We start from the raw sequence: 13571 nt of genomic DNA, 5'->3' as shown, positions 1-13571 counted from the left end.
TGTCCCCTCCCCCCAATTCACACCGACCCCTCCCACGGGTCCCCCTCTGCTCCCCCCACACCGACCCCCCCCCGCTGTGAGTCCTTGTGTCCCCTCCCCAAGTCACACTGACCCCCCCCCACGGGTCCCCCTCCTCCGCTCCCCCCCCGCTGTGAGTCCCCGTGTCCCCCCCCCGCGCAGCCCGAGCCCCGTGTCCGGCCCGCACTCACCCCCGCTCTGGTTGTAGCGCTGGCGCGCGGTGTCCAGGTTCGCTCGGAACACGGGCTGCGCGCCCTGGAAGATCTGTGTGTTCCGCTCCCAGTACTGCGCGTCCAGGTTCCGCTTCGCCCACTCCGCGCGTGGCTCCGCGCTCCGCCGCTCGCTGTTGTACTGACCGAAGAGCTGATCGTCCACGTACCCGACTGTGATGAACTGGGGCAGCCCCGGGCCGGGCTCCGACACCGCCGTGTAGAAATAGCGCAGCGAGTGCGGGCCTGGGTCTGCGGGGACACGGGGGGGGGGGGGTGTCAGAGCCGGCACCGGGCACCGTGCGTGTGTGTGTGTCGGGTCTCAGCTGTAAGAGCCACGCGAGAGCGAGGGGGGGCAGGGAGCTGGACACGCCCGGGAGGGAGGCGGGGCCCATCGCATGGGACCGAGGGGCGGGGCTGGCCGCGGCTGGAGCAGGGGCGGGGGGGCCGCACACTCCTCTGGGAAGAGGTGGGGGACAGCAGGGGACCGTGAGGAAGGAAAGGGGTCCAGGAAGGGGGCAGGGAGAGGTGAGGGGGTTCAGGGCTGCAGGGGGCATGAGGGGGAGGGGAGCAGAGATGGGAAGGGGGGGCAGGCCTGCAGGGGGAGCAGGGAGAGGTCAGCACATGATCCCAGGAGCCGCCCTCTGCAGACATGGGGCAGGAGAAAGGGGGGGCAAAGCTTGGCAGGGCTTCGGGGGTGGGGCGAGGGCAATGCTGGATGGCCCTTGAGGGGCAGGAAGAGAACAGGGTTGCAGGGGCTGTGAGGAGGGGGATGTGGTTATGGGGGGTGGGGAACAGCCACTTGGAGCAGAAAGAGGTTATGGGGGAGGGCAGCACATTGTCCCAGAAGCAGCCCCCAGAAGGTGGAGCAGGAGAAGATGGGGGGGTTTGGAGATGCAGGAGCTGAAGCATGGGTGGGTCTACGGGGGGGGGGGGAAAGAGTGGTCCAAGCTGCAGGGGGACAGGACCCAGGGGCCCAGCTGCACACACACTGGGTCACTGATTCAGCCTATGGCTGCCCCCCAGGTCCCCGGTCGGGATTATGGCCTGTTGTGCCAGGCACTGCATGAGCCCTGCCCCATCGAGCTCACAGGCTGATGCCCTGTCCCTGCTGTCAAGTTCACCCCATGGGCCGGGTCGGGGGGGGGGGGGGAAGAGGAGAAAGGCTGCAGCTCCCAAAGGTGCTGCAGAGACTGAACCCCCAAGTCCCTTCACCCTGTGAGTGTCCCCCTGACATCAGTCACTGCTCAGGGGGTTGGGGCCTGGGGGTCAGGCTGATACAGCTTGTTTGATCCCACTAGCTCCTCAGCGTGTCAGGGGGCTCAGACCCTGCAGAGTTGCCATGTGGACCCTCCCTCACCCAAACAGCCCCACTGGAGCCTGCCTCACCTGAGTAATGTTACACACAGTGTACGCAGGATCAGGGCCTTGTTCGCTAGTTAGACCAGAGCCCCCCTGCGCTGGGCACTGGACACACACCAGGGACAGCCCTGCCCTGGCTTAGCTCTGTCTGGTTTCTCCCAGCTCAGACGTAACCGGAGTCAGACACCCCCTTTTCTTCTCCTCCGCTTCCTTGGCTGCTGATTACCCTGTATCTCCCCCCCCCCTTAACGCCAGCCACTTTCCCTCTTACTCTCCTTTGTTCAGAGCCCAAGGGCCCAATCCAGCAAGCAGGGCTGCTGCTGCTCCTCCTCTCTGGCCAACTAGTTATTGAATCAGTGGAGCAGGAGGACTGCCCACCCCCCCCCATCTCCCCCCTCCTTGGTGAGGGCTCCCACCACGCAAGAAAGGCCACACTGGGTCAGACCAAAGGTCCATCTAGCCCAGTATCCTGTCTGCTGACACAGGCCAATGCCAAATGCCCCAGAGGGAATGAACAGAACAGGGAATCATCCAGTGATCCATCCCCTGTCGCCCATTCCCAGCTTCTGGCAACAGAGGCCAGGGACACCATCCCTGCCGAGCCCGGCTAATAGCCATTGATGGACCTGTCCTCCATGGACTTATCTGTTCTTTTTTGAACCTTGTAATGGTCTTGGCCCTCACATCATCATCTGGCAAGGAGTTCCACACATTGACTGTGTGGTGTGTGAAGAAAAACTTAAACCTGCTGCCTGTTAATTTCACTTGGTGACCCCTAGTTCTTGTGTTATGAGGAGGGGTTAACATTGTTTGCTTTTTTGACTGCCACTGCACATTGAGTGGATGTTTCCAGAGAACTATCCAGTGACTCCAGGATCTTTCTGGAGTGGTAACAGCTAGTTTAGACCCCATCATTATATGTATAGTTGTGAGGATGTTTTCCAGGGTGCATTACCATTACAGTCATCAACATTGAATTTCATCTGCCAGTTTGTTGCCCAGTCAACCAGTTTTGTGAGACCCCTTTGTAGCTCTTCACAGTATGCCTGGGACTTACCTATCTTGAGTAGTTTTGTATCATCTGCAAATTTTGTCATCTCACTGTTTACTCCTTTTTCCAGATCATTTATGAATATGTGGAATAGGACTGGTCCCAGTATAGACCCCTGGGGGACACCACGCTTTACCTCTCTCCATTCTGAAAACAGCCCATTTATTCCTACCCCTTTGTTTCCTCTTTTAACCAGTTACCAATCCCTGAGAGGACCTTCTTCTCTTATCCCATAACAACTTTGCTTAAGAGCCTTTGGTGAGGGACCTTGTCTGGGGCTTTCTGGAAGTCTAAGTTCACTATAGCCAGCGGATCCCCTTTGTCTACATGCTTGTTGACCCCCTCAAAGAATTCTAGATCATTGGTGAGGCATGATTTTGTTTTACAAAAACCATGTTGACTTTTCCCCAACAAATTGTGTTAATCTCTGTGTTTGATAATTCTGTTCTTCACTGTAGTTTCAACCAATTTTCCTGGTCCTGAGGTCAGGTTGCCAGGATCATCTCTGGGGCCTTTTTAAAAAAATTGGCATCACATTTGCTATCCTCCAGCCATCCAATACAAAAGTGGATTTTAATGATAGGCTACATACCACAGTTAGTAGTTCTGCAATTTAATATTTGAGTTCCTTCAGAACGCTTGGGTGAATAGCCTCTGGTCCCAGTGACTTATTACTATTTAATCAATTTGTTCCAAAACCTCCTCTAATGAGACCTCAATCTGGGACAGTTCCTCAGATTTGTCTCCTAAAAAGAATGGGTCAGGTTTAGGAATCTCCTTCTCATCCTCAGCCAGGAAGACCGAGGCAAAAAATTCATTTAGTTTCTCTGCAATAGCCTTGTCCTTGAGTGTTCCTTCAGCACCTCCATCATCCAGTGGCCCCACTGGCTGTTCAGCAAGCTTCCTGCTTCTGATGAACGTAAATGTTTTGCAATTACTTTTTGATTCTTTGGCTAGCTGTTCTTCACTTTTTTTTGGCCGTTCTAATTATATTTTCACACTTCACTTACCAGAGTTTATGCTCCTTTTTCTATTTTCCCCCCAATAGGACTTGTACTTCCTAAAGGAGGACTTTTTGTCTCTCAGTGTTTCTTTCACTATGTTATTTAGCCAGGGTGACACTTTTTCAGTTCTCTGTTGTTTTTAATTTGGGGGTATACATTTAAGTCAAGTCTCTATTACGGCATCTTTAAAAGGTTTTCATGCAGCTTGCAGGGATTTCACTTTTGGGACTGTACCTTTTAATTTCTGTTTAATGAGCTTCCTCATTTTTGTGTAGTTCCCCTTTCTGAAATTAAATGCTACTGTGGTGACTGCTGTGATGTATTCCTCACCACATGTATGTTTAATTATATTATGGTCACTATTACCAAGCGATCCAGCTATATTCACCTCTTGGACCAGATCCTGTGCTCCACTTAGGACTAAATCAAGAATTGCCTCTGTCCTTGTAGGTTCCAGGACTAGCTGCTCCAAGAAGCAGTCATTTAAGGTGTCAAGAACCTTTCTCTCTGCATCTCATCCTGAGGAGACATGTACCCAGTCAATGTGGGGATAGTTGAAATCCACCATCATTATTGCATTTTAAAAAAAAAAAAATCTTATAGTTTCTCTGATCTGCCTGTGCATTTCACAGTCACTATCACGCTCTTGGTCAGGTGGTCAGCAATCAGGGTGGATAAAAATCTAGGATTAAAAAAAAAAAAACAGATTTTTTTGATAAAATGCTCTTTTAGGAAAAACCTATCTAAAGATACATTACGGAACAGGGATTATAAATTCTAATTCTATAGTATGAGATGATATATTCATGTCATGTTTAGGAAAAGTTTTGTAAATTGAGTTCCAATAGTTCATGGATTAGGGACCCAATTTTAAGGGGTTCCAGGGACTCCAGTATAGATTATTTAGGTTAATCTTTTGGTCTACCCAATGGGACTCAGTGCTCAGTCTAGAAGATATCAGCAGAGATGTTTAGTTTTTCACTTCTCAAACTGTGGATTTGTGTCTCCAGAGATAACATGCTTGTTAATAGCAAAAAATGTTTTAAAATAAATATATTGAGGGAGGTGAGAAATAACAGACCTCAACCCTATTGTCCCTCTGCAAATTTGTGTGCACAGCATCAATCCCTTACCTCTCTCTAAAAGTGCAAAGTTTCAAAAAGTGCAATGAACAGAAGATTGCTGGGGGAGGAATAGATCTGGACAAGGAGAAGTCTGGAGATAAACATAAGAAGGGAGGGACAGGCAGTAGAAACAAAAGTGGAACTGTTTGAGCAGCATATTCCAGAAGTCTTGAAATCTTTCTGAGTGTTGCCTTCATTGATATGAGATCTGCCAGTACTGTTCTCCCACTAGAAAGGAAAATCTGTAATGGCAGCAGGCCGTAAAAGAGACCCAGTTTGGGAATATTTTAATAAAGTTCCTCTACCTGTGGATAAGACGGGGATGCATCCAAAATGCAAACAGTGCAGCAAGGAAATGCAAGGCCTGGCTGCCTGAATGAAACATCATGAGAAGTGCTTCTTCTCAGGGGGAAGCTGCGTTGAAGATGATGAAAGGAACTTGTCTTAACATGAAGGATCTTGAAGTTGGTAAACTTTATTTCCTACTTCTTTCTTAAGGACTGCCTGTCTTCAGGACTATTGCTGAATTCTCATGTTTGAGCAAAAAAAAAATATATATATATACACACACCCCATAGAGTAGCAACTATCTTAGATGCATTTCTGAAAAATAAATAGCTGAAATAGGCAGTATGGTAATAATAATTAAATAGCCGCATTGACTTATTTTGTGTAGGAGAATCCATCCTCAATATACAGGATTCTGAAGACTATCCACCTTCAAGATCACCATCATTTTCTATAGTTTCAAAGTTACCTGCCAGTGATAGTGTTTCAGTCACATCATGTATGTCACATAGCCACAGTATATCTGTAGCAAAAAGAAAAAAATCTCCATCATCCAAAACCAACCACAGATAAGTCTGTGATAAGAACTAGATTACAAAAAGAGGTAATCGATGAAAAAAATTGTCCAGTTTGTTTATGCAAACAACTCTCCTTTCCCTATGACTGAGACCCCACACATCAACATAGTTCGGTCATGAGGACCAAGATACAGTCCATCCAACAGAGCAGATGTCGCAGGCAAATTGCTGGATAAAGTGTATGAAAGAGAAATTGAGCAGTGTGCAAAAGGTCTAGAGGGTGAAATTGTTAACCTGAGTCTTAATGGGCGGAGCAATGGCCACAGTGATCCTGTTGTGTGTGCTTGTGTGACAGAGAAACAACTGATACATCAGGACATGCACACGCAGCAGAATACTTACAAGGAGTAACAGTAAAAGCTGTAACAAACTGTGGGGAAAAAAATTCAAACGTCTAGTACACAGCTTGGTCACAGACAATGCTGCAAAGGTATCCAGGATGAGAAGAAATTTAGAAGAGAGTCCCAAGCTAACAACATACAGTTGCAGTGCCCATTTGATGCACCTCCTAGCCAAAGACTTCGGTGTTCCAAAAATAAAGGCTAACGTTGTTGGAATTGCAAAATATTTCCATAACAACCATTTTGCAGCAGCTGCTCTGAAAAAAGTGGGAGGAACCAAGCTAACTCTCACAAGATGTGCAATGGAACTCAGCAGTGGACTGTTTGAGCACTATATCAAGAACTGGCCTAATCTGATGACAGTTTGTGAACAAAATTGTGATAAAATAGATGGCACCGTCACAACCACAGTTGTCAACACTGGGTTTAAGAGAAATGTTGAACACATGCTGAGTACCCTGAAGCCTATTTCTCTAGCCTTGAACAAAATGCAGGGAAATAGCTGTTTTATTGCTGACGCTGTTGAAATTTGGAAGGAACCGAGTGAGACATTAGAAACAGAAATATGCAATGACAGAGTTAAATTACAAGTATTAAAAAAACAAATGGGACAAGCACTATCTCCAGCTCATCTTCTTGCAAATATTCTCAATAGTTGGTAGCAGAGTCAAACCTTAACTGCTGAAGAAGAGGAATTGGCTCTGACATGGACATCCAGCAATCATCCCTCCGTAGTGCCAACTATAATAAACTTCAGAGCTAGGGTGACCATTCAAGAAATACATGTTTGCTGATGCTATTTTAAAGAAAGGCACACCAGTGAACTGGTGGAAGTCACTTAAGCACTTAGATTCAGAGACTGTTGAAGCAATAAGCTCAGTTTTAACAGCAGTAGCTTCTTCTTCCAGCGTAGAAAGAATATTTTCTTTCTTTGCACTCATTCATTCCAAACTGAGAAATCGTTTGGAACCAGAACAGCACGAAAGCTTGTTTTTCTTTTCCAGATTATGAACAAAGAGGAAAACGAAAGTGCACATGACTGAGTTAGCTGCAGAAGCTAATATTTTAAATTTCTCATGTTGACCTGGCTGACAGTCAATTTAATTTTTTTTTAAACTTTTTAAACTATTTTAGTTAAACAATTTTAACAAAAACAAACCTGATTTTAAAAAACTTGAATGTTTAACTAAATTCAAAATTTATGCTTGTTTTGTTAAATTATATGTTTGCTGTTGAAGAAAAAAATCCAGAATACATAACGTTCTTGTTTTAGTTCAGGGGTAGGCAACCTATGGCACATGTGCCGAAGGCAGCACACGAGCTGATTTTCAGTGGCACTCACACTGCCCGGGTCCTGGCCACCGGTCCGAGGGGCTCTGCATTTTAACTTCATTTAAAATGAAGCTTTTTAAACATTTTAAAAATCTTATTTACTTTACATACAACAATAGTTTAGTTATATATTACAGACTTATAGAAAGACCTTCTAAAATGTATCACTGGCACGCAAAACCTTCAATTAGAGTGAATAAATGAAGACTCAGCACACCACTTCTGAAATGTTACCAACCTCTGTTTTAGTTAAATAAAACAGTTTAAGTGTCTGTTTGGTGATGTTCTCCTCCTAATACAGCACAGCAAGAAAATCCTCCAAATATTAACCTGTTGAATTGGAGATATTTATTAAGTCACTGAGAGGTCAACTGTCTGCTTCAATTATCTTTGGTAAATGAAATAACCAAACAATCATTCATTTTCTGATATAGCTGTAAACCTAATCTGAAAAGTTTTCAAAATAAATCAATCACTTAAAAAATGTATAGTGTGTACCTTCTAAAAATGAAACCTACATCTCTGAGTTGTGAAGAATATGTATTAAGGTTATAACAACTAACAAGAATGCACTTTTATTTAAAGTCTTCCTGACTAGTAATTTAAATCATGATTTAAACCATGATTTAAATCCAATCCACTCTGTCAGTAATATATCCCTACTGCTATATTCTTATTATTCAAGTATAGAATTACTATCCATGGAGACTCTATGGTACAGTTTGGTTCATTTAAGATTTTTACTTCATTTGAAGCTATGCTTTCTTTCACATCCAGTGCCACTCCCCCACCAGCACAACCTGTTCTGTCCTTCTGATATATTTTGTACCCTGGTATTACTGTGTCCCATGGATTATCCTCATTCCACCAAGTTTCTGTGATGCCTGTTATAGCAATATCCTTATTTAATATGAGGCACTCTAGTTCACCCAGCTTAGTATTTAGACTTCTAACACTGGTATATAAGCACTTTAAAAACGTTACCTTTTTTTAGCTGTCTGCCATTACGTGATGTAACTGAATGGGACTCTCATTTGACTGTTTCTCACCAGATCCTACCTGTATTTTGTCATCTTCCATCCTCTCCTCCTTATTAGGACATGGAGAATTTCCATTAACAAATCCTCCCCAAGGGATGTCTGTCCGAACCATGTGCTCCTCCACAACTGTCAGCGTTCCCCAGGCCTTAGTTTAAAAACTGCTCAATAACCTTTTTAACGTTAAGTGCCAGCAATCTGGTTCCATTTCGGTTTAGGTGGAGCCCATCCTTCCTCTACAGGCTTTGCCTTTCTCAAAAGTTTTCCCAGTTCTTAATAAATCTAAACCCCTCCTCCCTACACCATACTCCCTATACAATTGTCTCATCCAGGCTTTGAGACCTTGCAGCTCTGCCTCTCTACCTGGCCCTGTGCATGGAACTGGGTGCATTTCAGAGAATGCTACCATGGGGGTCCTGGACTTCAATCTGTTACCTAGCAGCCTAAATTTGGCCTCCAGGACCTCTCTCCTACCCTTCTCTAGGTCACTGGTACCTACACATACCACGACCACTGGCTCCTCCACAGCACAGCACATAAGTCTGTCTAGATGTCTTGAGAGATCCGCAACCATCGCACCATGCAGGCAAGTCACCGTGCAGTTCTCCCGGTCATCAAAAACCCAGCGATGTATGTTTCTAAAGATCGAATCTCCCATTACTAACACCTATCACTTCCTATTAACTGGAGTTCCCTGCCCTGAAGAGGCATCCTCAGTGCAAGAGGACACCACGGCATCATCTGGAAGGAGGCTGTTGTGATTCATTCTCCCCTATCCTCAATACTCCTGCCCCTCTGACCCAATGCAAGATTGGCCCTGCTAGCCCCCATCGCAGCTCACCCCCAACATCTGCTTCCTCCATTCCTGTAGCGCACTGCGGAGGGTCTCTGGCAGAAATCTCACTGCCAGGCTGATGTTCACTACAGATTTGTTCTCTTGTCCCTCAGTTCTGACATTTTCCTTGAGACACACCTTGACTTCTCCAGCCTCGCTGGATCCCCCACCCACAGTCCTAGCTGCCTCTTCTCCAACTTCGACTCCCCCCTCAAACTCTCCCCACCTCCTGCCCCCACTGTGCTCCGGACAGGATCTCTTCCCCGAAAAATTTACACAATAACCCCTCCCCTCAGCTCCCCTTTCCACCCTACAATTCCTGCCTCCTTCTCCCTCCTCGCAGAGGCAGATGTTTCTCATCTGCTCTCCACCAAACCCCTCTGCTGATCCCATCCTATCTCCTGATCTCCTCACTGCACTCCCCTCCAGCTCTTCCCCCTCACAACACAAACACGTTAGTGTCTTCCATCGTAAAGACCTTTGGCTCCATTTGCCTCTCCAGCGACCTCCCCTTCATCTCTCAGCTCACTGAACGTGCCTCTGAATCGCTGTCTGGAGTTCCACTCCTCCACTTCCACCCTAGTCTGTCCCCACCCCGGCTTCCACCCCCTGCGCTCCAGGGAAATCGCTCCTGCAAAGTCTGTAACGACTCTTCCTAGCTAACACTCGCACCCAGTGCTCCTCCTCACCCTGCTTGGCCTGCCAGCCGCTCTGACACCGATCACCAGGCTAACCTAGAAATCTTGTTCTCCTTGGCTTCCTTAGCACTGTCCCCTCCTGGGTCTCCTCCTACTCCTCTAACCACTCCTTCAGCATGTCCGCCAGAGCATCTTTCCCACCTCCCCTCCAGCTGTCTGTGGGGCTCTGCCCCCCTAGGGCTCTGTCCTGGGTCCCCTTCTCTTCTCCCTCTACAACTTATCTCTGGGCAAAGTCATCCACAAATTCAGCTACCGTCTCCATGCTAACAACTCACAGCTCTGCCTCTGTACTCCAGGCCGGTCTCCTTCTGTCCAAGCAACAATCTTGGCCTGTCTCTGACGTCTCCTTGTGGAGGTCCTGTCATCAGATCAAGCTCAGTGTGGTTAAAATAGAGTTCCCTATCTGCCCCCCCACACAGCCTCCCTGCTACCTCCGTTCTCAATTGCTGTGGACAATGCCAGCATCCTGCCCGTCACTCAAGCCCAGAACCTGGCATCATCTTGGACTCACACCTCTCTTCAGGTCCTCACATCCAGGTTATGTCTAAGTCTTGGTCACTCGTTCTGCAGAACATCTCTAAGATACAGCCCTTCCTCTCCACCTCCACAGCTAAAACTCTCACCCAGGCTCTCAGCATCTCGTGTCTCAACTGCTGCAACAGCCTTTTCTCTGGCCTAGACACACACAGTCTCACCCGCTGAGGTCCATTCAGAACATGCTGAAAAGATCATTTTTCTAGCTCGCTGATCAATATCACCTCTCTTTGCATCCCACCACTGGCTCCTTCTCCATCACACCAAACAGACATCACCTGCCTGTCTTCAACTGTGAGGCCCTTCGTGGCCAATCCCTACCCTCTCTTGCTACCGAAGTGTCACCCCTCACCTCCAATCGGCCCATGATCGCAACCTCCATCAGGCACTTGTTATATTTGCAAACAAGCCCCTTTGTCCTGTGTCCCATGCTGCCCCTCATGCCTGCGAGGAGCTCCCCATAAACATCCGCAAAGTGACCTCGTTACCCTGCAAACCCTCCTCAATGCTCTCTTCTGCCAGGCTGCCTAAAAACCAGATAACGGTTGGGCTACTGGTGCGACAAGCCCACGGCTGTCAGGCTGGCCTGTGCTGTCTCCTTGTTCCCTAGCAGTTCCCCACTGGTCTATATTCATCTCTGGTCTCATACTCAGATGGGACAGTCTGTGTATTCAGTGTCTGTGCAGCACCTGGCACAACAGGGGCCTGGACAATGACAGAGGTTCCTGGCACAAGACAATAACAAATAACGAGGATGATGATGGCAGAGCAGGGAGCTTTGCTTTTAAATTGGCTTATCCCCCACCCCCACCCCCCTTAGAAAGGCCAGTTCTATTGACCCTTTTTTCCTGAAAGACCCTGTGGGCAGCTGGAGAATTGGAGGGGAGGACGTGAAATCTGAGAAAATGAGAGGGGAAGGAATTATTATTTCAGGTTGTGGTAGCACAGATTAGCTTTAATCATGCTGGGGCTCCACTGTGCCGGGCGTTGTCCAGACAGAGCACATGACAGTCCCTGCCCCAAGCAGCTCACACTCTGCAGCCAGAGCCACACATGGTTTTTGTTCTGATTTAACTATTTCAGTCGGGGATGTGATTTGTTTCTCTCTCTCTTTTTACCGAAATAGTTAAATCAGTACGACCCCTTGTGTGAGTGCAGTTACACCTGCACAGCCCGGCTTTACACAACCCCTCGTGCGAGTGCAGTTACACCCGCATAGCCGGGCTTTACACAACCCCTCGTGCGAGTGCAGTTACACCCGCATAGCCGGGCTTTACACAACCCCTCGTGCGAGTGCAGTTACACTGGCACAGCCCGGCTTTATGCCAGCACCACTTATTGCTGTAAATGTAGGAGAATCATCTGCCCCTGTGCAACTGTGTCCACACTGAGCGGTTGTACTGACTTCACTATGATGGTTTCAAACTGTATGAAAGTGATACAAACACTGCATGTAGACCAGCCCTAAAAAGTTTATTCCAACTGTTTAAAAACTTCGTTAACACCTTGGTCTTGTCTACACACAACTGTAGAGTACTAGTCTAAGTTAAGGTGTTAGTTAAAATTGATTTAGTTAAACCAGTGCAAAAGGCTGTCTGGACAGCTGTTCCTGTTTAAGAGTGGTTTTTTTCAGTTTAGCTGAACTTGGTTGGGCCCTGTCCACAGGAAGAGTTGCACCAGTATAATTAAATGTAAACTGGTTCAGTTAAACTGGTGCAAAGCCCTATGTAGACACTCTTATTCCGATATAAGAGGAGCTTTTTTCAGTTAAGTCACTATTATACCAAAATAAGAAGGTCCACAACGGGGCATGCACTGATTTCTCTAAACCAGTTTAAAGTCTGATGTGTAGCAAAGGTCCTACTTAACCAAAGCACCTGTCAAGTAGTAGGAAGAAAACCATTCTTGGTAAAGATTCAACACCCTATGGCCCTTCAGCTGAGGACTGAGAATTTCTACCCCAGGTCTCTGGTGCTCCAAGGAGACCTCCAGCAAAACAGGGCAGACAAGAGCTACAATAAAACAAGCTGGGGAAAAAAACCCTTTGGGGCCTTCGCTATTCATTAGGAAGCAGCAGAAATGGACACAAAACCTATTCTCCCCCCTTATCAGGTCACCTCTGTCACTCAGGTATGAAGACAAAAAAACCCACCCTCCTGAATGCCAAAAGTTTTAATGGTGAAAAGTGCCAGCTGTGGACAGTGCTTTGTTAGGGGGAAGATGCTCTCCTGGCAATGAAGCTGCGGCCCCTCACTGGGATAATTTTCTTTTGTTGGGGTAGCTTTCTTTTGTCATCAGGAGAGCTCTCCCCTGGCAGCAGAGAGCAGCTACTCTGCGTGCCTTACAACAGCAGGGCTGTGCCACTGAAAGGTTGCCTAGGGTGACCAGACAGCAAGTGTAAAAAATCAGGACGGGGGTGGGGGGTAACAGGCACCTATATAAGATAAAGCCTTGAATATTGGACTGTCCCTATAAAAGCCGGACCTCTGATCACTAGGTGTGCAGTGTAGACCCAGCCTCAGTGAAGAGGGCCTGGCCAGGCATGGATGGGAGTTGGTGCTGGATTCAGTGTCATTAAACAAAACCAGACACACACTGATCTTCATTAACATCCTTCTCTGCACACACACCCAGCCCTACAGGCCCTGGGCCAAAGCTCTGTGCAGCTGGAGTTACACCAGTGCTGGGTGTGACCTCCTGCAAGGGCCTCCTGTCTCTTTGACCCAGAGGCACCCAACGTACAGACCCCCACTTCCATTCCCAGCCCCTAATGTGACTCGTCCTGTGGGGCCAGGCTGCACTGGGGCCTAACCCTGGTTACATCAAACCAGCCTGGCACTGAGGTGATGCGAGGGCAACCATGTGCCTGATACCACTTCAAACAAACCCCCAAACCCACCCTGCAGCCTCACCCAGCTGGCTACCGGCTGCAGAGCTCCCCGGGTCTGAGCTGCTCCCGCCTGGGGAACTCTGGGGCCAGGCTCGGGCCATGGGAGAGTCACGTCCACGCCAGGAAAAGCAGGACGTGCCCCTGCCCCTCTCCCCACACACCCCATGGGGATCCCGAAGCTCCTGCCCAGCAATCCCAGGAGATCCCAACAGCACACAGGCAGCAGCTGCTCTGTGCTCTGCAGCGGGCGCTCGCCCCCAAACTGAGCCC

At 47.9% G+C, this 13571-nt stretch overlaps 2 protein-coding genes across 8 annotated transcripts in view; both read right to left on the bottom strand.

Moving 5' to 3' along the window:
- The window catches only part of LOC127032755 (uncharacterized), a 73188-nt gene that overhangs the window by 11977 nt on the left and 47640 nt on the right, over positions 1 to 13571 (bottom strand). The gene's annotated exons all lie outside the window — the stretch shown is intronic.
- The window catches only part of LOC127032751 (H-2 class I histocompatibility antigen, Q9 alpha chain-like), a 31596-nt gene that overhangs the window by 17182 nt on the left and 843 nt on the right, over positions 1 to 13571 (bottom strand). For 3 of the 4 annotated variants that reach the window (XM_050920285.1, XM_050920286.1, XM_050920283.1), the window contains exon 2: positions 210 to 479. In XM_050920285.1, coding sequence (XP_050776242.1) covers positions 210 to 479 — 270 coding nt within the window. The remainder of the gene's footprint in view (positions 1 to 209; positions 480 to 13571) is intronic. The other variant, XM_050920284.1, reaches the window with a different exon arrangement.

Source organism: Gopherus flavomarginatus, chromosome 12 (genome assembly GCF_025201925.1).
Source record: "Gopherus flavomarginatus isolate rGopFla2 chromosome 12, rGopFla2.mat.asm, whole genome shotgun sequence".
In the NCBI taxonomy this organism is placed as follows: domain Eukaryota; kingdom Metazoa; phylum Chordata; order Testudines; family Testudinidae; genus Gopherus; species Gopherus flavomarginatus.
Note: the sequence above shows the minus strand (reverse complement) of the source record. Positions and strands in the feature narration are given on the sequence as shown.